This window comes from Rosa rugosa, chromosome 5 (genome assembly GCF_958449725.1).
Source record: "Rosa rugosa chromosome 5, drRosRugo1.1, whole genome shotgun sequence".
Lineage (NCBI taxonomy): Eukaryota > Viridiplantae > Streptophyta > Magnoliopsida > Rosales > Rosaceae > Rosa > Rosa rugosa.
In genome coordinates, this window is record NC_084824.1 from 13968221 (window position 1) to 13989055 (window position 20835).

The 20835-nt window shown below is 37.3% G+C and overlaps 4 protein-coding genes across 6 annotated transcripts; 3 read left to right on the forward strand and 1 right to left on the reverse strand.

Annotated features, from left to right (window-relative positions):
* Nucleotides 1-2076: 2076 nt before the first annotated feature.
* On the reverse strand, nucleotides 2077-4026 carry LOC133712685 (phosphoinositide phosphatase SAC2-like). The gene is made up of 3 exons (XM_062138791.1): nucleotides 3718-4026; nucleotides 2472-2676; nucleotides 2077-2387 (listed from the first exon to the last, which is right to left on the reverse strand). Exons 2-3 carry the CDS (start codon nucleotides 2665-2667, stop codon nucleotides 2119-2121), a joined length of 465 nt encoding a protein of 154 aa, XP_061994775.1. The 5' UTR covers nucleotides 2668-2676; nucleotides 3718-4026; the 3' UTR covers nucleotides 2077-2118.
* A 3989-nt stretch (nucleotides 4027-8015) lies between these two features.
* On the forward strand, nucleotides 8016-10705 carry LOC133710400 (zinc finger BED domain-containing protein RICESLEEPER 1-like). The gene is made up of 3 exons (XM_062136468.1): nucleotides 8016-8109; nucleotides 8596-10230; nucleotides 10367-10705. The coding sequence occupies exon 2, from the start codon at nucleotides 8598-8600 to the stop codon at nucleotides 10218-10220; it is 1623 nt and encodes a 540-aa protein (XP_061992452.1). The 5' UTR covers nucleotides 8016-8109; nucleotides 8596-8597; the 3' UTR covers nucleotides 10221-10230; nucleotides 10367-10705.
* Nucleotides 10706-11834: 1129 nt separating this feature from the next.
* On the forward strand, nucleotides 11835-13985 carry LOC133711231 (zinc finger BED domain-containing protein DAYSLEEPER-like). The gene is made up of 2 exons (XM_062137386.1): nucleotides 11835-13538; nucleotides 13656-13985. The coding sequence occupies exon 1, from the start codon at nucleotides 11835-11837 to the stop codon at nucleotides 13533-13535; it is 1701 nt and encodes a 566-aa protein (XP_061993370.1). The 3' UTR covers nucleotides 13536-13538; nucleotides 13656-13985.
* Nucleotides 13986-15417: 1432 nt separating this feature from the next.
* Nucleotides 15418-19483, forward strand: LOC133708866 (hydroxyproline O-galactosyltransferase GALT3). Of its 3 annotated transcripts, none has more exons than XM_062134424.1 (8): nucleotides 15418-15558; nucleotides 15845-16746; nucleotides 16961-17196; nucleotides 17296-17574; nucleotides 18192-18320; nucleotides 18454-18630; nucleotides 18724-18831; nucleotides 19051-19483. In XM_062134424.1, the coding sequence occupies exons 2-8, from the start codon at nucleotides 15924-15926 to the stop codon at nucleotides 19255-19257; spliced, it is 1959 nt and encodes a 652-aa protein (XP_061990408.1). In that variant the 5' UTR covers nucleotides 15418-15558; nucleotides 15845-15923; the 3' UTR covers nucleotides 19258-19483. The 3 variants fall into 3 exon arrangements, with proteins under 3 accessions (XP_061990408.1, XP_061990407.1, XP_061990406.1); XM_062134423.1 differs by having other exon boundaries at nucleotides 15431-15558; nucleotides 15816-16746; XM_062134422.1 differs by having other exon boundaries at nucleotides 15459-15558; nucleotides 15708-16746.
* Nucleotides 19484-20835: the final 1352 nt, after the last annotated feature.

Genomic DNA, 20835 nt, shown 5'->3' on the forward strand with positions numbered 1-20835 from the left:
CTTTAATTCGTTTCCTGTTGTACTTTCTTTTAGGACCAATACCTGATGTTGCTGATGCAGTTGTACAAGTCGAGATCAATTAAGTTAATGTCTGCCTCGATTTTCATGTCTCTGAGTGAGGATTCATCAATGGAATTCAATCATTCCATGAAGAACCAAATTGTCTGAGGTCACTACATATTAATTTAAATAGTTTTTCTGTCCAACAGTGGAGTTGATCGATGTAAACGACAATTTGCCCATCTTGAGTATCAGTTTGGATAAAGGTGCTTTTGAGCTCTACAATATGACATTTAGTCACTTGGCCAGTGACATGCAACATGACATTGCCAGTGACAGAGACTTGGTCATTTTAGAAGATGCCTAAAACTTGAATTACTGCAAAAGATTTATAAAATAATATTTCATTAAGGAAAACTAAACATAAGAGTGACATCATAAAAAAATATAAAAAGCTAATAGCCAAGTCACAAGTTAATAGCAAAGTCACTGTTAATCACATATCACTAACTAAGTAACTGACCATGTCACATTATATGTCACTAACCAAGTAACTGTCAGTAGCCAAGTCACAAGTTAATAGCCAAGTCACTGTTAATCACATGTCACTAACTAAGTAACTGACCATGTCACTGACCAAGTAACTGTCAGTAGCCAAGTCACAAGTTAATAGCCAAGTCACTGTTAATCACATGTCACTAACTAAGTAACTGACCATGTCACTGACCAAGTAACTGTCAGTAGCCAAGTCACAAGTTGATAACCAAGTCACTGTTAATCACATATCACTAACTAAGTAACTGACCATGTCACTAACCAAGTAACTGTCAGTAGCCAAGTTGATAGCCAAGTCACTGTTAATCACATGTCACTAACTAAGTAACTGACAATGTCACTAACCAAGTAACTGTCAGAAGCCAAGTTGATAGCCAAGTCACTGTTAATCACATGTCACTAACTAAGTAACTGACAATGTCACTAACCAAGTAACTGTCAGAAGCCAAGTCACATGTTAATAGCCAAGTCACTGTTAATCACATGTCACTAATTAAGTAACTGACAATGTCACTAATTAAGTAACTGACAATGTCACTAACCAAGTAACTGTCAGAAGCCAAGTCACATGTTAATAGCCAAGTCACTGTTAATCACATGTCACTAATTAAGTAACTGACCATGTCACTAACCAAGTAAATGTCAGTAGCCAAGTCACAAGTTGATAGCCAAGTCACTGTTAATCACATGTCACTAACTAAGTAACTGACCATGTCACTAACCAAGTAACTATCAGTAGCCAAGTCACAAGTTAATAGCCAACTGACCATGTCACTAACCAAGTAACTATCAGTAGAAGAAATGGTGGTGAAAGCTATCATGACAAAAGCTATAAGACAGGTATATAAAAAGCAACTGGGATTTTATTTTGCTTTCAACTAAGCAGATAATCTGATTCATGTTCAAGGTGGACTAAATTCAAAAATGTAGATACTGCTCAATAGGGATTGGATCTTACCACTTACTTCCTGTGAAAAAATAAAGTTACTTTCTTAAAGTCTAACTAGTATTAAAAGGGAGAATGTAAAGAACATCTAGGGTGTCAAATCTCACCATAAATTATAGTCCAAGACAATGTTGCATTGCATTACCATATGATGGATCCTCTATCCATTCAACCAAGCTTTCTCTACCTGAAGGTTATACAAAAGTTAATACAAGAACTAAATATGAGTCTAATTATAGATTTTCAGTAATATCACATGCAATAGCCATATGAAAAAGCTACAGAGTCAATAACCATATGAAAAAGTTGTTTGTAACTGCAGGCTTTCAAGCAAGAGATGAAGCAGGTCCAAGCATCGAAGAAGTTTCAAAAGGTCAATGATTGTTTACTTATATGAGTTATATCAATGTAGAGAATCCTTGCAGATCTATTTCTCACTTCAACTCTAGCTATTGGCATGGTCCAAAGTTAATACAGAACACCATTCCAATTCTTCAACTATTTGATTTTGACATAAATCCTAGACATTGATACCGTTAAGTTTAGAAAGTCACAGACAATGTACTCCAACAAAAAGACAAACAAAACTTCTCAATTTGAAGATGACATGATTCTTATCAAAGTACAACTGGACGATGTAAAATTCTGAAAGCTACTTTCTTAGATCTCTTTAGAAGTATCAGGTACATATTACATTTACATGAAGAATGGACAAAAGACCTGTTCTCATTTCTAGAATAAGCCAAGTTTGACAGCACAGAAGAATTTGGAACTGGAATAATTTCGCTCTTGCTAATCGCGTAGATAGTATGACCACAAATTGCTCCAATCTTCCTTCTTTTTGTAATAATAAGCATGTAATAAGGTCCCAGAAACTTCACGAACCCTAAAATGATAGGAAAAGATCTTGAGAATTCAACTAAGAAGGCAAAAGATGTGCAAAGGTATAAAACCAAGCAAAAAGCCATACCAACAATTCCATAACAAATGGTGATAAACTTAAGTCCACCCATTGACTTGTTTCCTTCATGTATCCGTTTTAGAAGGTCGTAGCACTCAATATCTGTGTACGTTGTGGAATCTTCAAGAATGTTTAGCTCAGATGGATCCAATCTATCAATCTTTAACACCCTCCAAAGGGTTCTGCTTTTGTCTCTTCCTATCATATAAAAATTCTGTTGCACACAAGAGTACCATTAGTAAATAATCAGGGTGAAACAAAGAAACTAAGGAACATATACACACATTTGCTCCCTTATATCCAAAAAGAAGTTAAACAACAGCAGCTTTCAATGATCAAAGCAATTACAAGTGAAAAAACAAGTCCAAAGACATGAGAATTCCAAATTGATTCAGATTAGGAGTAGAAGACTGTAAGACAAGAACTCGAGCTTGGTTGCTCTGATATTAATATCAAATGAGATTGGAATCAAGTCAAAATTTTCCTACACTTCTGATTCAGTATAAAAGACTAGCAGATTCAATATACAGGTCTGTCAATAAATCAGCATCAGTAAAGTCTAAGATACATGAACTCAAAATCAGTACCCTCCGAAAACCCAAATCATGAAGTTGACCAAATCATTATGTGTGCAACAACCAAAACCATTATCAAAAGCCGTTTAAATCTCGAAAATTTGTTCCAAGACCCACTATATAAAATAAGCAAACCCAATTCAGCAAAAATTGAAAATTGGGTTGTTTCAGACCCACTATATAAAATAAGCAAATCCAACTTTTTCTCAAATTCACACAACACAACCAAACGAATGCATCAAGATGTATTCGGAACATGAAGCAATTCTCAGAAGGCTATTCAAAGTGAGTTTACATAGCCAAAGAAGAAACATTCAGAAATATGCACTAGCAGACATCAATTTCAAGTGCAGCAGGGTGGTGGTAAAGGAATTGTTTCACTAATCAAACTATTACTGATGATATCTCTCCTGTGAATCCTCTACAGTCTACTTTTTCTAGTCAACAAGCTATTAGTGAGGAGAGAATCACAAGAAGTTAATCATAAGTTCACATATTAGTAAGTTACAGAACCAAATCTATATATCAAAGCACACAAAACTGCTAATTCTCTTCAAATCCTTCCTCAAAGAGTGACCATTAGATAGGGATGCTTATTAACCTGCTATATAAGATAATAAAAGACCTCTCTCAAAGATAACTGCAATCCAGAAAGAATCCACTCTTCAACAACTACTTACTCAGCAGTATGAATTAGGACAGTTAATTTGGTTTCAGTTGCAAAGATATCAACAGCACGACCAAAGAAAGCAACCTGAAAAGGTGAAACAGAAGAGAGAAGCTGAGAACATTTATTCCACATGAAAAGGCTAACGGGTTGTTCTAATATAAGATAGCTATTATCACACATTAAAAAAACAAGTACTGGCAAGCCCAAATTACACAAATCAACCACAATGGGAGCACATTGGAGTTAAACAACACCACAAGACAAAGTCAATCAATATTATGATATCGTCCATATCAACAGTTCAAAAGCGCACACCAAGCCAATTTTGTGTGTTTGTGTGTGCTTCTATTAACAACAACACTAAAAACAAAAACATTAGCTGATCCTTGTTAACTTAATCTATTGACAAAGACACATGAATTCCAGCCTCTAACCTATCAACAGGCACACCAATTCCGTATATATTATCACCTCACACTATCTAATTCTAACGAACGGAATTTCGATTAGTACAGCTGGCATTTGCAATCACAACCCGCTATAAAGACACCCTAAACAAAGGCATGGTAATCATGATCAGTTTGGTATTCTATTCAGCAAGGAAGTTGCAATGGTAAAAACAATACCTAGCTATGAGTCGCTACCATCGCAGATCTTAAAACCTGAATCTCGAATGTCTCCATCTCAGTTGAAAATTCTACTAACTACTTGGGAAGTCTCCCAAAATACTAGAGTTCTGAGTATTCAAAGCTCACGGAAACAACAAATTATCGATTCGAAGCAAGCAATATCAAGATGCATTGACGTAATCTCATTTAAAATACTGATCCATACCTAGACGTTCGTACCTGGATTGAAGATGAGATTCCGGCACCGGTCGTCGATCGAAAAACAGATCAGGTCGTGCGCGCGTGAGAAGTGAAAGAACGGGTCGATTATGGTGAAGAGGTTGGGGTGGCAAACTTCGAGAAGCATTAAGCAATTTCATCACTATACAATGCCAAATATGCAAACCAAAGATAAACGGTGGAATCGAGGCTGAAATATTACCGACTTGAGGTAGATGATGTCGTGACGGTTATCGAGCTTCAAGTTCCGGCGATCCTGAAAGTCGTTCGCCATAGCCGCCATTGTTCGCTCACTGAAATTTGAACGCAGAGAGAGGAAGACGAATAGAGTAATGGAAGCTCCGAGACCAGGATCGAGGGAGAGAGAGAGAGAGAGATTGGTAATGGTTGACTCGGAGAGAAAGCTCCAACGGGGTCGTAATCAAAATGAAGAGAAGATTTGGGTTTAAGGGTAGAATGGGAATCAGCAAATTTAAAAACTGACCTTTTTTAACATCACTTCATTATTCATAAGGACTAAATTAATATTACTAACAATTTATTATGGACCTTTTTATCAAGTGGAAAACTAGGTGACCTCTTTATCATTTCACACTCTAATGTGACCTTTTCCATCATTTCCCTGATACCATAATATAAATAAAAATCAGGATTTCTAATCATAATTCTAATAGCGTATTTGGAAACATAACTTTTTTACGTAAATATCCCTTATACATATACTATGAAAATCACATAAGTTTGAAAGGGTAAACAAGTAAAAGTAATATCCATAAGTTTGTAATAGTGCATACAAAAACAATATTGCTAGCTATTGTGCCTTTTTGTGAGTTCATCGTTTGCAAAGTGCTACCTTTATTAATGGTGCAAATTTGTATCAAACCTAGCTACGATCTCTTGGGACAACTTTTTTTCCAGTATGAATCATCACTATTGGGTTCTCCCTATATATTTGTTCTCCTTAATTAGTTAATTATGCTTCTGATTAAGAAGTGTATAACAGCACAAACTCATCATAATAAAAGAGATGGAAGAAAATGGAGGTAACATCATCGCCCACAAAACATTGCCAAATGAGATATTCTATGAAATATAACAAGATCGCTGTTCTTTCTCCTTGGTCTCAACTGTGAGTCTGTGACAATGAGGATGACATGCATTTGCTAGGTAAATGGTCACCACTCACCAGTCACGGGAGTCCCGCGAAGTGTTCGATGATTTCTCTTTCTCTAGTGACAAAGAGAGAGATATGGAAAAATTGTCCTAAAAATATACAAAACAAAACAAAAAAAAAACTTAATTGGGTATTAGGGCAAAAGATATGTAATTTATTGGGTAAGCTAGTGAGCAATCTCATATTTGGGTAAGTGGGGTTAGTGTAGCTCAAATTTAGGTAACGGACATTTTTCCTAATTTAATGAGTATATTGTGTCGCGTTAAGGACAAAATTGAAAAATTTATTTGAAAAGATATTGCTTGATACACTTAAATATTTACAGGTACAATTATAAAGATACTCATAAGTGTAGATAAGGGTAGAGTTTGGTATTTTCTTGGACAAAAAATGTGTTAGGTGCATTAGGAGTCTAGGACATTTGCAGTACTAAAGAAACAGTCATTTAAATAAACATCGTATATAAAGTATGTGATTGACAAGTTGTGGTTTCTCCTTTACCCACAATCCGAGCAATGAGAGCAATGCACACAACTGTAGAATAAACATTTGTTACAACTTATAATTAAATTGTTAAAAATAATCTGCACGAGTCAATAAGGCCTAACCACGAATTACTTGAATTGCCCTTTCACTTAGGCTAAATAATGGACCAATTATGAGAGTCACGATAGATTATCGCTGTTAACAATAAATACGTACAATTACATCAACCTCTTCAACACCATGTCCCAAAACAGAAGAGCAATTCATTGTCCTATTGACACCAAGAAGACATCGATAATAAACATGTATTCCTCAAAAATAACGCTAAATCTATGACACGTACATCATTCAACCTAACCCAAAAATCATCATACATCCTCACAACAAATCTAAAAAAAACATGCTTACCACATACAAGAGATTTTCTCATTACATTGCCCGCAAGAAGATACAACGAATAAAACGAAGAATCCCTAGGCATGACAACATGATATTGGCGCCAATGTCATGTTGTCATGCCTAGGGCACAATCATAATACCAAGACCTCCGAACTCTAGCTTGAAATAATATGAACTTATTTGATCTAAGCCTAAAATCAATGACCAAAATTCTAAGAGAAAAAGTATAAACAATAAAACAGTAAAATAAAATGATTAAGTTCTTCCTTTTTCACGATAATGACGCCGACTCCAGCTAGCCAACCGACCAAAATGCAATGAGGTTGGACAATGTCGGTGAACACAATCCCAAATTAGCCGATATGTTAGCCACAAACAATAGCATCATTGCCGCCCTGAGCCCCCAATAACCTCACACCCTCTGTCGGAAACAAACTCTTTTTGTTTTTTTGTGTGTGTGTGTGTGTTTTTTTTTTTTTTTTTTTTTTTTTACAACAGAAACAAACTCTCAAAGCCAGAAAATACTAGAGCCAAAACATCCCACCGCCGCAGACCCGCCAACCACCGTGACCACCATTTCCAACCCTAATATTCCCAACCACTCCAGCCCTACAGCATTAAGCATTTTGAATTTCATGATGTTATGATGGTTAATTATCATAACTCTTGGGTGTGATTAATTTTTGAATAGAAATTGATTGTTATTCAATAACTAATAGCTAAAAAGTTATGCATAACTGACAAAACTTATTTAGGCTAAAACAAACTAAAAATGAAAGCACCCTACCATGACTCCTGGGTGAGATTAATTTATGACCAAAGAAACCAAAAAAACACGAAGCAGCGAGACGCACTACACGACAAGAAAACACAGCCCAAGTTAATCGGGGACTGTGGGAGGTAGAGCTAGTGTCCTAGTGAGCTACCCACAACACGGTTGAATTTTCAAAATACTGAAAGAATATTTCTTCATGGAGAAAGAACATAAACAACAAGTCAATTGAAACTCATTCGAAAACTTATAATGACTATACTTAGTATCGCAAACCACGGTCTACATCATACTCTTGAGAGTTCAGAGACCATCCAAAACAAGCAAACGCAACTAGCTAAAGCCAAAAGAGGCCCTCAAGTTACAAAAGAGGCTTAAAAGAGTAAATAAACAAATTTAACAGTTGGGAACAGATATTAAGAGAAAAGGAGGAAAAAAAGTAAAAAAACAAAAAGTATTAAATGAGATGAACGAGGTAATAAATTGAAATGACATGCTATTACCACAAAAAGAGAATGAAAAGACAGGTTTTGTTGCAAAGAAGCGTGCCACGTACCCCATTACACTTCCCCTATACGCAAGTGATCACTCAGTATCTCACTCACTCTATTCAAAGTTCAAACTCTGACCCCACCCCCACCCCCAAATCTTCTTCTCTATTGCACTTTTTCAGTTTTCACAGTTCTTCTCCTTGTCTTGGAGACTCGTCCCAAACCTAGCCAGGTTTGTACTTTTCCTCTAAACTCATATTGTCTTTCTTCTTCTTGTATTGTGATCGATGATTCTTATTCCTCTCTGTGTTGCTTGTTCTCTTATGCTGATGAACATTTCAAATGACTATCTGTGTTTTGCATGCTTCTTTAATCTGTTCTTGTTCCTTCTGGGTCTGGCTTTTTCTGTCCTTTTTGGTAACATGATGATCAGTTTGTATATAGTGATCTTTTTCTTTCGTTAGTTATATTTGGTTTCAGTTCTGTGGGTTTAAAGAGTAAAGTTCAAATTTTTATTCACATTTTATGATTAAAATTTACCTTTCAAAGGATAAAGTTTGCATCTTTAAGAAGTCATTGCATGATTAGTAGTTATATTGTTAATAGGGCCGTCTTTGATTCCATTATATTTTATACCAAAATGTTCCTATTTTAACTGCATGATGCAAAACAAACAGATTACCAATGATAAGGTTCTAATTAATTTTGTGTCTGTTAGATATGTCTGGGGTTCCTGAAGCTGATGAAGCTATTGGTTGTGGAATTAATGGAGCTGATCATGGAAATTACAGCAATGTTATGGTATTTGAATATGATCATGAGCAAAGAGATCTGACGGCTCTTGCAGAGTTGATTTGCTCTGGAGAAATTCCACCTAAGATGGCTGAAGATATTGATTTAAGGAAGTTCACGAATATGAGTACCCCGCTGTTTAAGCCTAGTTTTGATAGGGTTGAAAGTGAGTGCATGAGAGTGTATGAGGAGAGGAAACTGGAAATTAAAGAGTTCTTGGGTGCTTTCAATGGACAGATTAGCCTCTCGGTGGACAGATTGAGGTACAAAACTTACCGTTTCTGTGGACACTATTTGTGCCTTTCTGCTAGTTTTATTGATGAGAATTGGAAACTGAGGAACTGGGTGCTTTATTGCCATAGTTTATCAAATCCACTTGATGATTTCCTTAAGGTGCTTGAAGGTTGGGGATTTGGGAACAAGGTATCCACACTAACAATGACAAATGCTGATCATGGGGATTGCCCTGAATTGATTGAGTTTGTGGAAACACACATCCAAGAAAAGAAGAAACTTGAAGTAAGCCGTCAGCTGGTTCATGTGTATTGTTGTGGGGAAATGATCAGTCAAATGGTGCAGGATGCATTTGACAAGATTAAGGACATTATAGACAAAGTTCTCAAATTGTATTCTACAAAATCATTACCCTTGTGGTATCTCACCAACTCCAAGCTAAAGCATGCTGTTGAATTATGGTCTAAGGGAGAGTTCTCTTCAAAATATGTGACTGATTCAAGTGATGTACCATCCCCGGAAGAATGGAAGAAAGTTGAGGGTGTTTGTAAGATTGTCGAGAGCATCTATGAAGTATCAAGTGCTTTATTTGAATCAAAGCCCTTGACAGCTAATGTCTTTCTTTACCACCTGCATGAGCTCCGAGACATTCTGACCCAAATATCCATTACTGACTCCGATAGTTTTAATGGAGCAATAGTTGAAGGCATGCTGACAAGATTTGATAAGTATTGGAATGACATGTTCATGTTGTTGGCAATAGCTTCAGCCTTGGATCCTCGACTGAAATTGAAATATGTAGAATTTGTTTCTATGAGACTCAATGGTATGGAAGGAAGCTTACAAGTTGCAGATGTTTTGGGCGCCATTCACAAACTCTATGATGACTATCTGATCCGTTTTCCTGTAAAGGAAAACTTCATGCGTTACTCATCTTGTTCCGGTCTAGATACTGAAATGGAGTCTTCTCCTCCCAATCAAGTGAACCATACTCTTAATGTGTTGCAAGACTACCACCAGTTCATCCAATTGGGTATTCAGTCTACAAAAAAATCGGAGCTGGATTGCTATCTCGAAGAACCAGTGATACATGGGAGTCCAGATTTCGATGTACTGACTTGGTGGAGCACTGCTGATGCCAAGTATCCTACTCTCTCTAGAATGGCACGGGATTTCTTGGCCATTCCAGTTTCTCTGGCAACTTCATATGAAGCATTTTACTCTAAACCAAGGCCAGCTGATGAAAGTTTAGTTTGTTTGAAGCCTGACTTGATGAATGCCTTAATGTGCACTCGTAGCTGGTCTTGTAAGCACTGAATGCTTACAGGTTAGTAAACACATTTTCATTTTCTGCTCTCCTTTTCCTTCTCTATTCTCAAATTTTTTTACTATATGTCTTCCAAGATGATATGGTAATAATTTACAACATTGTTCTACTTTGTTTTTTCCACGTGGTGTACTAGATGGCTTGTACCGGTACCTTTTGGCTTTTTACTGCTCCTGCCTGGCTTGTGATTGCTCTTTTTTTGGAAGGCTTGAGATTTGGGAATCAATATACTTGAGCATTTGGCATGGAAATCAAGTTTGTTACTTTTGAACTTCATTAAGGAGATTGAAGATCCATTTTTGTATGCATGTAAAACTGTCTATGGATCTGTTTCGCTTGGCTATAACTAGTTGACTTGATGTTTGTAGATGGTTCAACGTATGAAGTTAGTATTTACCTGTGGTGGAAATTCTGGATGTTACTGGTTCATGCCATTGTAAAAGTTAGAACTGCGATCATATTGTTTTGAATTTAATATGGCTTTGTATTGCTTCTGAAGGAAGAAGATGGAAAATGGACATGATGGAATATGTTGCTCAAGTTTATCCTACCGTAATTGTCTCGTCACAAGGCATTGCCCTGTTTATTGATTTGTCATGTATCATCCTTCCTTTCGTGTCCTATTTTCCTTCTGTTCCAAGGCTTTGGTTAAATTTCTTCTATTCCAATCCCAACCTTTCAAGTTTCTGTGAACAACACCAATGGTCTTCGATCACCAGGCATGCCACACACATTGGTCTCTTTCTTTTGGATCAAACGAGTGAAATGAAGTAAGACCAGAATGGAAAGGTTCGACGAGTTTACAAGATGATTTCATTCTGGGGAGACAGTACTTTTCTATCCTTACACGTTGCCTTAATTTCAATTTTGATCATTGTGTTTCGAATTTCATATTAGTGGTTCTCGTGTTAAAATCGTTTGCCCTCCCAAGTTTTGATGTTAAGATGCATGGTGTAAATAGGCAAAGGTTGAAGGAGAAAAAGGAAAAAGAGATAGAGAAGCCACGTAATCATTTGAAGCTAGCTACGTGTACGGCTAGTCCGCAATACTTTCCCGCTAAAATTCAGCTCCTATCTCCTCTGTTTCCCTCACTCGATTCCACTTCTCAAATCTCAACTTCCCCAATTGAAAACCCCAAGCACTCTCAGCTTTCTCATCTCGGGCGACTCATCCCAAACGAGGTTTGTCTCCAACTCAGATTTGTGTCTTTCTCATTCTCTGAATCAAAATAAGAACAACATTTTACGTAATGATCATTCACATTTTGCTGCTTATACTGTAATAGGCGTCGCTTTTTCTGCCATTGTTTTGGAAAAAATATCTGTTGTTTTTTATTGGATTGCTATTCAATTTCGAGCTCATGGTTAATGACTATTGCAAGATTTGGATAAATCCTTTACTTTCGAGAAACTACTACACAACTGTTCTTATATTGTTAAATGTCAATGGGTAAATATTCATGATTAAGCAACAAAGTTGTGTAGTGTGTACGAATCAATAGGGAAAGAAGGGTTGATTTAGAGAGAAAATGGAGTAACATTGGATTCTAGGTACATTTTTTGTTTATTTGTTGCCAGGGTGCTAATAATTTGTGTTCATTAGATATGTCTGGCACTCTTCAAACCATTGAATCTTTTAGTTCTAAACGGAGAGGAGTAGGCGAATGTGATCAAGAACCGCTGTCCCCCAGTAGTGACAGCGATGATATTGGTGAATTTTCCTTCCAGTCGGAGGCAATGCTTGAATATGATGAGCAAAATGGTTTGAGGGCTTTTGCAAAATTTGTTTGCTCTACACAGGTTCCACCTAAGATGGTTGAAGATGCTGATTTTAGGGAGTTGGCACGTAGGTTTAACCCTTCCATTAACATTAGCGTCAAAATGGTTGAAAGTGAATGCTTGATATTCTACGAGGAAAGCAAATTGAGAATTAAAGAATTCTTGGTGAATTTTGAGGGACAGATTAGCCTCTCTCTGGAGATATTGAAGTACTATAACTACCGTGATTACTTGTGTCTGTCAGCACATTTTATTGAAGGGAATTGGAAAATGAAGAAGTTGGTACTTCACTTCCGCTCTGCTTCGGATCCTGAAGATAAGTCATCTGATAATTTTCATTGTCGAGATTGGGGAATTGTGAAGTTGCTTGAAAATTGGGGTATTAAGGATAAAATATCTACTTTCATTATGACTAGTGGGTATGGCAGTGTGGCTGATTGTTTGGAAAGTCAAATCCAAGGAAACAAGGACATTGCTTTGAATGGTTGTCTGTTTCGTCGGTTTCACGTGCGTTGTTGTGGTGAAATGGTCAGTCTAATGGTGCAGGAAGCATTTGACAAGATTAAAGATATCATCGACAAAGTTCGAGCATTGTCTTCTTCTGCTAAATCCTTACCCTTATGGAATCACACAATTTTTGATCTACAGCAAGCCCTGAAGCTGTGGTCTATGGGAGAATACTCTACGAAAGAAATGACCAAGCAAGATAAACCATGCCCATCTCCTGATGAATGGAAGAAAGTTGAAGGTGTATGCAAAATTGTAGGGAGCATATATGAAGTATCAACTGCATTATTTGAGACAAAGCACCTAACTGCTAATGTTTTTCTGTATCACCTTCATGAGTTTCGCGAAATACTGACCCAAATGACGATGCAGTCAGATGGTTTTATCAGGACAATAGCTGAGGCCATGTTGGAAAGGTTGGCCAAGTATTGGGATGAGATGTTCTTGCTGTTGGCAATTACTGCAGCATTGGATCCTCGGTTTAAGATGAAATATGTGGAATTTGTTTGTTCAAAAGTTAAGGGTGATGCAAACGCACAAGTTTTAGCTGTTTGGGGAGCCATTCAGAAACAGTTTGATGCATATGTGATCCTTTTTCCTGAAAAGGAGACCTTTCCGAGTGATTCATCTTCTTCGGATTCAGATTCAGAAGGGGAATCTCCTATTCCCTGGCAAGTAAATCATATCTTTAGTGTGTTGCAAGACTACCACCAGTGCATTCAATCGAGTAATCAGCCTACGAAAAAATCAGAGTTGGATTACTACTTGGAAGAACCTGTCTTACCATGGAGTCAGAAGTTTAGTGCATTGACTTGGTGGAAAACCACCGGTGCCAAGTATCCTACCCTCTCCAGGATGGCACGCGATTTCTTGTCTATTCCAATCTCTCTTGCAACTTCATATGATGCATTCTATACCGAACCAAGGCCAGTTGATGAACACATGATCCGCTTGAAGCCGGACTTAGCAAATGCATTGATGTGTACACGAAGCTGGTACCGTGCACTGAAAGAGTACTAACAGGTTATGAACATAATTTTCCAATGTTCTCCTGCTTTTCAATTTGCTAATATTTCCAATTCAAGTCCTGCAGAATGATATGTCACTCGATTGTTCTGAATTTTCTTCTTTGTGGTGTAGTTGATGGAGAACTCGTACTTTGTGGCCTTCTGCTGCACTTGTGATTGATAGCTCTCTTCTGCGGGACGTGGGAATCGGTTTAGTCGAGCAACTCACATGGACATCACTTTATTTGTTACTATTGAATTCCATTAGGGAGACTAGAATGTTATTTTTGTTTCTGTTTATCTAGGACTTGAGGATGAAGACACTCGAATTTTCGTTGGCACAATCCCACATAGTGCTTCATCGATCTGCTTTTAATTTTGATCAAAATTGTCCTCTAAATTTCCTTTTTAAAGCAAAAGGAAAAAACATTGTCTTTTTTTTTTTTTTTTCAGACAAACATGAACTTCATTAAAAGAGCAAGCAAACGAATAGCAAAAGAACCTGAGCAATAAAATCATGTTGCTCTTCTTCATGGTTACTTGAACATTCATGGTCAAGGGAGATTCCAAGATCCTCATAGATTGTATCAATAAAATCACTGATGTTACTTAGAGAATCAGAATTTTTTGTGGTTCGTGATATCTGAATTTTGACAAGCCGATTCCATCCTATCAATTTTAAACACATTTGGAGGTGGATGTGATTGTAGCTACTGGTACACTTAAAATATTGCTAGTTGGAAGAATGCCCTCCCTCTGACGGCTCTTCATATTAGGCTACCGGGGGTGATTTCTTGTATTTTTATTTCCCATTCAAAAAAAATAATAAAAAATAAAAAAAAGGACCCGACCAATGGGTGAAATATTACAGACATTGAACTAAACAACCCAAAAGAAAATTCTAAAAGGCCAAATTAGACGAGCCCAATTTAAGGCCACCCAACTGCAATTCCTCTAGGAGGACAATGCTGCTCTCTTCATCACGGTTCAAGAAATTGCACCAATTAAGCTACATAATCTGACGACGAGATTGAGAGACCTTAAAATAGCCCGGTTACAATTTCGGTCAAAGAACAACCATATGATGAAATGATGGCCAAATTTCTTTTAGTCAACAAATAACATCAAATTGCATATCACCCGCGCATTAGATAAATTCTTCTGCTGCCAAAATGGTACAAGATCCACAAAGAGATTGAAGGTGCATTCACCCAAATGGCGAGTGATCCCTTGTTGCATGATCAGTTAATTAATCTAATCATTCTATTTTGAAGTTACAATTGTTTTTTTGTTCTGATTTTTCTGTCAATAATTTATGGTTTTCTAAAGTTTTGAACGTGATGGTTCGAATAACATTTTTAAAACTTACTTTTATTGTTTAACTTTTAACTATTTTTTCATAAATAAAAAATAAACACCATTATAATACTCTTAAATCCAAATTTTAAGAGAAACAAAATCCAAATTTTCGAGCATATTAGCACTTCAAAATAAGTAAATAACAATAATCATAGGTAGGGTTGTCAATTCTGACACGACCCAATAATAAAACTCGAAATTCACACGAAATAAAATAGGTTGGATCCGCACGATTAAAAAGCGGATCATCACAAATCACATGTTTAACAATAGGTTGAGTTTGATTTTGCATTTTTGACACGATTATTAAATGTCTATTGTCACGTTTAATACCTTAACACGACACAAACTCGACACAACCCGACCCGTTGACCGCCCTAGCCCATAAAATCTGTTCTAAATTTACCAAACGAAAAAATCTAGACATAGTGCTTCATCGTACCCCAACAATCTTTCGAACTTTTTATGGTCAAACAAAAAGTCTACACTTTTCTTTTGCAAAAACAAAAGGTCAACCGTTTGACAACGGCGCCGTATAAGAAGCTCCCCCGAAGTCTTTCAGAACTGTTTAGTTGCCCAACCATGAAGGTCAGCTTTCGAGCTCAGAAGTTCACATCGTAGATTTGACTGCTTCTGCTTCAGATTCGAAGAACCCAACTCCCACATAAGATATGCAAGTAAGCTTCTTGTATCTAGCTTCATGAATCTCAATCAGACATTGCTTCGTTTGATACTTACATACTTCACAGTGACACTGGAACACTAAAACTAGATCCTTACTGAAAAGATTCAAAATTTAAGTGAAGGGTTTGTGTAATTTGTGTAGCTGGAGCATAAAGTTTCGGTCTTTGTTGGGTTTGGGTTTTGAGAATTGGATTAGGCTTACTTGCGCATTTCAGTTTTCCTGTGGATTGGCTATGAATAATGAAAGTAGTATTTCAATGTGTCTGTGTAAGCAAACAGATGATGGAAGATGGTAGTTCAAGAACTGGGTTACATCCTCACTAGCGTTTATTGCTTATAGAAAGACCCAAGAGGAGTGATGTCTTTTTATTGTAAGCTTCAGTTTCGACATTTACCGAAAATGAGGAAGTGGTCTGGAGGGTTGTTGATCATTACTCTTGCTATGATATTGGTTTTTCGTTACGGAAGCATTGCCAAAATTGAACCCCCAGAGCAATCACCAAAGCAGTCACCGAAGCAATCGGCTGCTGAATTCTTTGGAAACAATCCTGACAATGATTCTCTTGGGACGTTTCCTGAGGTAAAAGTGATAGTGCAGCCAAAACCACCTGAGAAACCACATTTGATAGAGGTAGATGGGCTTGATGATCTGTTTGCTTCACATGACATCTTTGAAGAAGAGACCAAGGCCTTGCTTGTATGGAGTCACTTGCGTCCCCTACTCTCCAGGTCGGATGCTTTGCCTGGAACAGCTCGAGGGGTAAAAGAGGCTTCGATAGCATGGAAAGACTTGCTGTCTATAATTGACAAGGACAAGGCTTCAAAACTGAACAAAAGTGAAGATCAAGAAGACAAATCCTGTCCTTTTTCTGTAAATGCACTCAATAATATAGCATCAGGAGATGGGAATATTCTTGAAATCCCTTGTGGCCTCATTGATGATTCTTCCATTTCTTTGGTTGGCATTCCTGATGGGCGCTTTAGAAGCTTTCAGATTGAACTTCTAGGTTCGCAACTCTCGGGAGAGCCTGAGCCTCCTGTCATCTTGCATTACAATGTCAGCCTTCCTGGTGACAACATGACAGAGGAGCCATTTGTAATCCAAAACAGTTGGAATAATGAACTTGGTTGGGGCAAGGAGGAAAGATGTCCTTCTCACAGATCTGCTAGCAATCTAAAAGGTAAACTTTAACTTTAGACTGTAATTAGTGCAAATGCAACTCTTTCTATAGCACATTGGCGCTGTTTGCTTATATACAACATCATATGAAACATGTAGTTAACTTATGGTATATATAAATCTTTATTATCTATTGTATGTTTTATTTTTCTTTTAAATAATATTAATCAAGGGTTTGCAACTAGAAATCTAACATACTTTAGTAAATTCAACAGTGGATGGACTTGTTCTTTGCAATGAACTAGTTGTCAGAAGCTCTTTGGACGAAAATCTAAATATGAGTCAGCCTAGTAGTGACATGTTCACCAATGTTTCCAGGGTAAGTGCTCATGGAGATGCTAATTTCCCATTCGTTGAAGGGAATCCATTTACTGCAACACTGTGGGTTGGTTTAGAGGGATTTCACATGACTGTCAATGGAAGGCATGAAACATCTTTTGCGTATAGGGAGGTAAGGTATGAGTTATGGATAATATCAGATTATTGTTATTGAAAGAGCACTCCATATTGGTAAAAGAATACTTATGTCCACTTCACTTTTTATACGCAGAAACTTGAACCATGGTCAGTTTCCAAAGTTAAAGTGGCTGGTGGTTTGAATGTCTTATCGGCCTTAGCTAAAGGCTTGCCTGTTTCCGAGGATCATGACTTAGTTGTTGATGTTGAGCACCTGAAAGCTCCACCCCTTTTGAAGAAAAGGCTTTTGATGTTGGTTGGGGTTTTCTCAACAGGAAATAATTTTGAGCGTAGAATGGCATTGAGGAGGACTTGGATGCAGTACGAGGCTGTACGTTCTGGGGATGTGGCTGTCCGATTTTTCATTGGCCTTGTAAGTGAACCATTTGAGCTAGGAATTTTCTGTTTACTTATACCAATTGTCCAATATAGTCTGATACTCCTCTACATCCTCTGGTTTTGCCCAGTAAAAGATTAATGTCTGGTAATTGAAGTCGTAATCAGTAATTTGTCACTAAGTTGTTCGAAGATAAGGTACTTAATTTTATGCATAATGTCTTAGATTTTGCTTTGGCCCGGAAAGGTCAATTTCTGTAATGCCAATGACATACAGACTACAAACTTCTTTTCTCTGATCAGTTATTCAGCAATAACTGTCTTGTGTTTGTGGTATCTCAAGTGTGAGATTTTATGTTGGGCATTTGTTCAAGATCGTTACAAGTTATCTATGTTTTACTCAAATAGATTCTTTTGCAACTGTTTATAGAATAGAAATGGGACCGGGGGGGGGAACTGTCTATAGTGCTTAGCTTAGAGCATGTTGCTCTTGTATATTGACCTGAAGAAGTGGAGTGAGCTCACCATGTAAATTTATTGTAACATACTACTTGAATTCCAAAGTATTGATGATTTCATTATGGTTCTGCTAGTCATCAACGTATTACTTGGTCTGGAAAGAAGAAACTCAACTACTTTTTTCCATACCTGCAGCACAATAACAGTCAAGTTAATTTTGAACTGTGGCGAGAAGCTCAAGCTTATGGAGATATCCAACTGATGCCATTTGTTGATTATTACAGCTTGATAAGCCTGAAGACAATTGCAATTTGCATTTTTGGTGTATGTTGATACAAAACATCTGTTCCTCCAAACTGAACTATTCATGATTCTGCATCTATGTTTTGTCATTGATCTTTCTTTTCGTGCAAGTATAGTTAGAAGGTTACAAATGATCTTTATCTCAAAATTGCAGACCAAAATCCTTCCCGCTAAATATATCATGAAAACAGACGATGATGCTTTTGTTAGAATTGACGAGGTCATCTCCAGCCTCAAGGGAAAGACAACCAAAGGTCTCTTGTATGGTCTTATATCATTTGAATCATCACCTGACAGAGACAGAGACAGCAAATGGTACATTAGTGATCAGGTATGCACATGAAATTTCTTTCTTAATATATGCATTATATTTTCTTCAATATCGCACTTTGGATTGGTTCTGATGAGTGTTCTTTTTGTGCAGGAATGGCCACATGCGGGTTACCCGCCATGGGCACATGGTCCAGGTTACATCATCTCTAGGGACATTGTCAAATTCATTGTTCGTAGCCACCACGAAAGGGACCTCAAGGTATACTTACACATTGTCCAATTCCCAAGTTGCATTTCTTCTAGGATCTGCAATAATTTTGTAGAACTAGTATCATTGTCTTAAAAATAAATTAATCTAGTTTCTAAAGAAAACGACTGTTCATTGAATTGCATTTGGGGTGTGCAAAGACGTTAATGGATCAGGCAGTGAGTTTATCTGTCATTCTTAAACTGACCTCCTATCATTATGTTTCTCCAGCTTTTTAAACTAGAGGATGTTGCAATGGGCATATGGATTGAACAATTCAAGAACAGAGGTCAAGAAGTGAATTACGTCACAGACGAGAGGTTTTACAATGCTGGATGTGAGTCAAACTATATTCTTGCTCATTACCAAACCCCCAGGTTGGTGTTGTGCCTTTGGGAGAAGCTGCAGAAAGAGCACCAGGCCAACTGCTGTGAGTAACATCATATCAACATCAGCCTTACAAATTCAATCTTTTTTATCAGCAATACTCTTATATGCAGCAAATTGTACCAAGCGAAATCGACCCTTTTGTGAAGTTTCCGGGAACATCAGAGAAAGTTGTCAACTGTACAGTAATTTTGTGCTGAGCCTTTTTTTTTCTTGTTTGATGATCAAATGGTATTCTTGATTCATTTACAGTAAAACTCTTGGGTAATTCTTGTTAGATCAAGTTGACCTCTTTTATTATCTGCTCTCATTAGAAAGCTGGTAGTGGATTTCTCATGATGAAAGAAGATTCAAGGGTTGGTATAAGTTGACTTCTTCACCAAATGGTGACGCACCATCCCTGTGTCAAAAGACTCAATACCACACGTCCACACGTATATCCCATTTCATTTTATGGGTACCAAATTATTGCGGAGGTCACCATTCTGTACTTTTAAGCTGGTGTGACAAGTCCAGAACACAATGCCATTGATTGTCGAACAGGGATTGGTTGAACGAGAAGAGACTACATTTGGCATATTATAGAGAGAATATGAGTGGAACATACTCGAAGTCTTGGATGGTAATGGTTAGGAATCTGAAATGCAAGTGATTGTGGTTGAGACGCGTACAGAAGAAATTTCTATGAAAAACCAAAAGGAGGTATCTCTATACATGACTGTTGTAGATGATACGTAACAGATAAACTGAAAAACAATAGGAACTTTCTCTTTCTGAACTAACACTGATGGAGATAGATACCACTCGAGGTTTTCTTCTGCCAACTTGCCTAGTGTGGGATGATATGGCATATATATAAAATAAGGTTTGTAGTGACTGATTAGGGTTTCAGCCACTCACTTAAGATATGGAGATTAAGGGAGACCTCACCGACCTATTAGTTCCCTTCCCTCACTCAGTAAGTGCTTAGGCTAATGTAATTTATTATTTATATTGAGAGTAATCTACACCAAGTTTACACGAAGGTAAAAAGTAAAGAAAGTAAAATGGCAAGCTAGAGAGACTTTATGGATAAAAAAAACACTCCCAAGGTCAGATTCCACTTCGGTTTAAGTTTATCCGGTGAATTCAGTGGTTGCAAAACTATCAAACTGACGGCCATCGAACCAAACCGAAAATCAACGGAGTGTTTTGGTCCAATTCAGTGCAGTTGTTGGTTTTAGGTGTGATAGTGAAACCGTCCGACCTTATTCCACATGATTTTTTTGGTGCGCTTCCATGCTGATCTATGTAGGAGCATTTGCACTTCCCAAACTCAACCTTCTAAATTAAGGAAGAAGATATGTGTCGGCATATTGATCAGGGGCTAGCTAGTTGATTGACTTTTTGGCTTAAGCTCCTTTCAACTGTTCATCCGATATTTGGATAACAATAACCAAAAAGACAAGCTTTTGCTACATAAAACTATACGAGAAAAGACTTGAGAGGAAAGAAGACTTGTGAGCCAAGTAACTTTGATTAGTCTTTTGGCCTTGAACAATTAAATGGAATCGAAGTGCTCGAATGGTGACGGCAGCCACTTTGAAATCCAACAAGGCAACAACTAAGAAAAGCTAACCCCATTTAGCA

Excerpts from the sequence above, each read along its gene's own strand:
- LOC133712685 (XM_062138791.1), bottom strand. The coding sequence starts at position 2,667 with ATGATAGGAAGAGACAAAAGCAGAACCCTTTGGAGGGTGTTAAAGATT. Across the intron at positions 2,388-2,471 it reads CATTTGTTATGGAATTGTTG|GGTTCGTGAAGTTTCTGGGA; the intron begins GTATGGCTTTTT and ends CTATCATTTTAG.
- LOC133710400 (XM_062136468.1), top strand. The coding sequence starts at position 8,598 with ATGTCTGGGGTTCCTGAAGCTGATGAAGCTATTGGTTGTGGAATTAAT.
- LOC133711231 (XM_062137386.1), top strand. The coding sequence starts at position 11,835 with ATGTCTGGCACTCTTCAAACCATTGAATCTTTTAGTTCTAAACGGAGA.
- LOC133708866 (XM_062134424.1), top strand. The coding sequence starts at position 15,924 with ATGTCTTTTTATTGTAAGCTTCAGTTTCGACATTTACCGAAAATGAGG. Across the intron at positions 16,747-16,960 it reads ATCTGCTAGCAATCTAAAAG|TGGATGGACTTGTTCTTTGC; the intron begins GTAAACTTTAAC and ends TAAATTCAACAG. Across the intron at positions 17,575-18,191 it reads TCCGATTTTTCATTGGCCTT|CACAATAACAGTCAAGTTAA; the intron begins GTAAGTGAACCA and ends CCATACCTGCAG.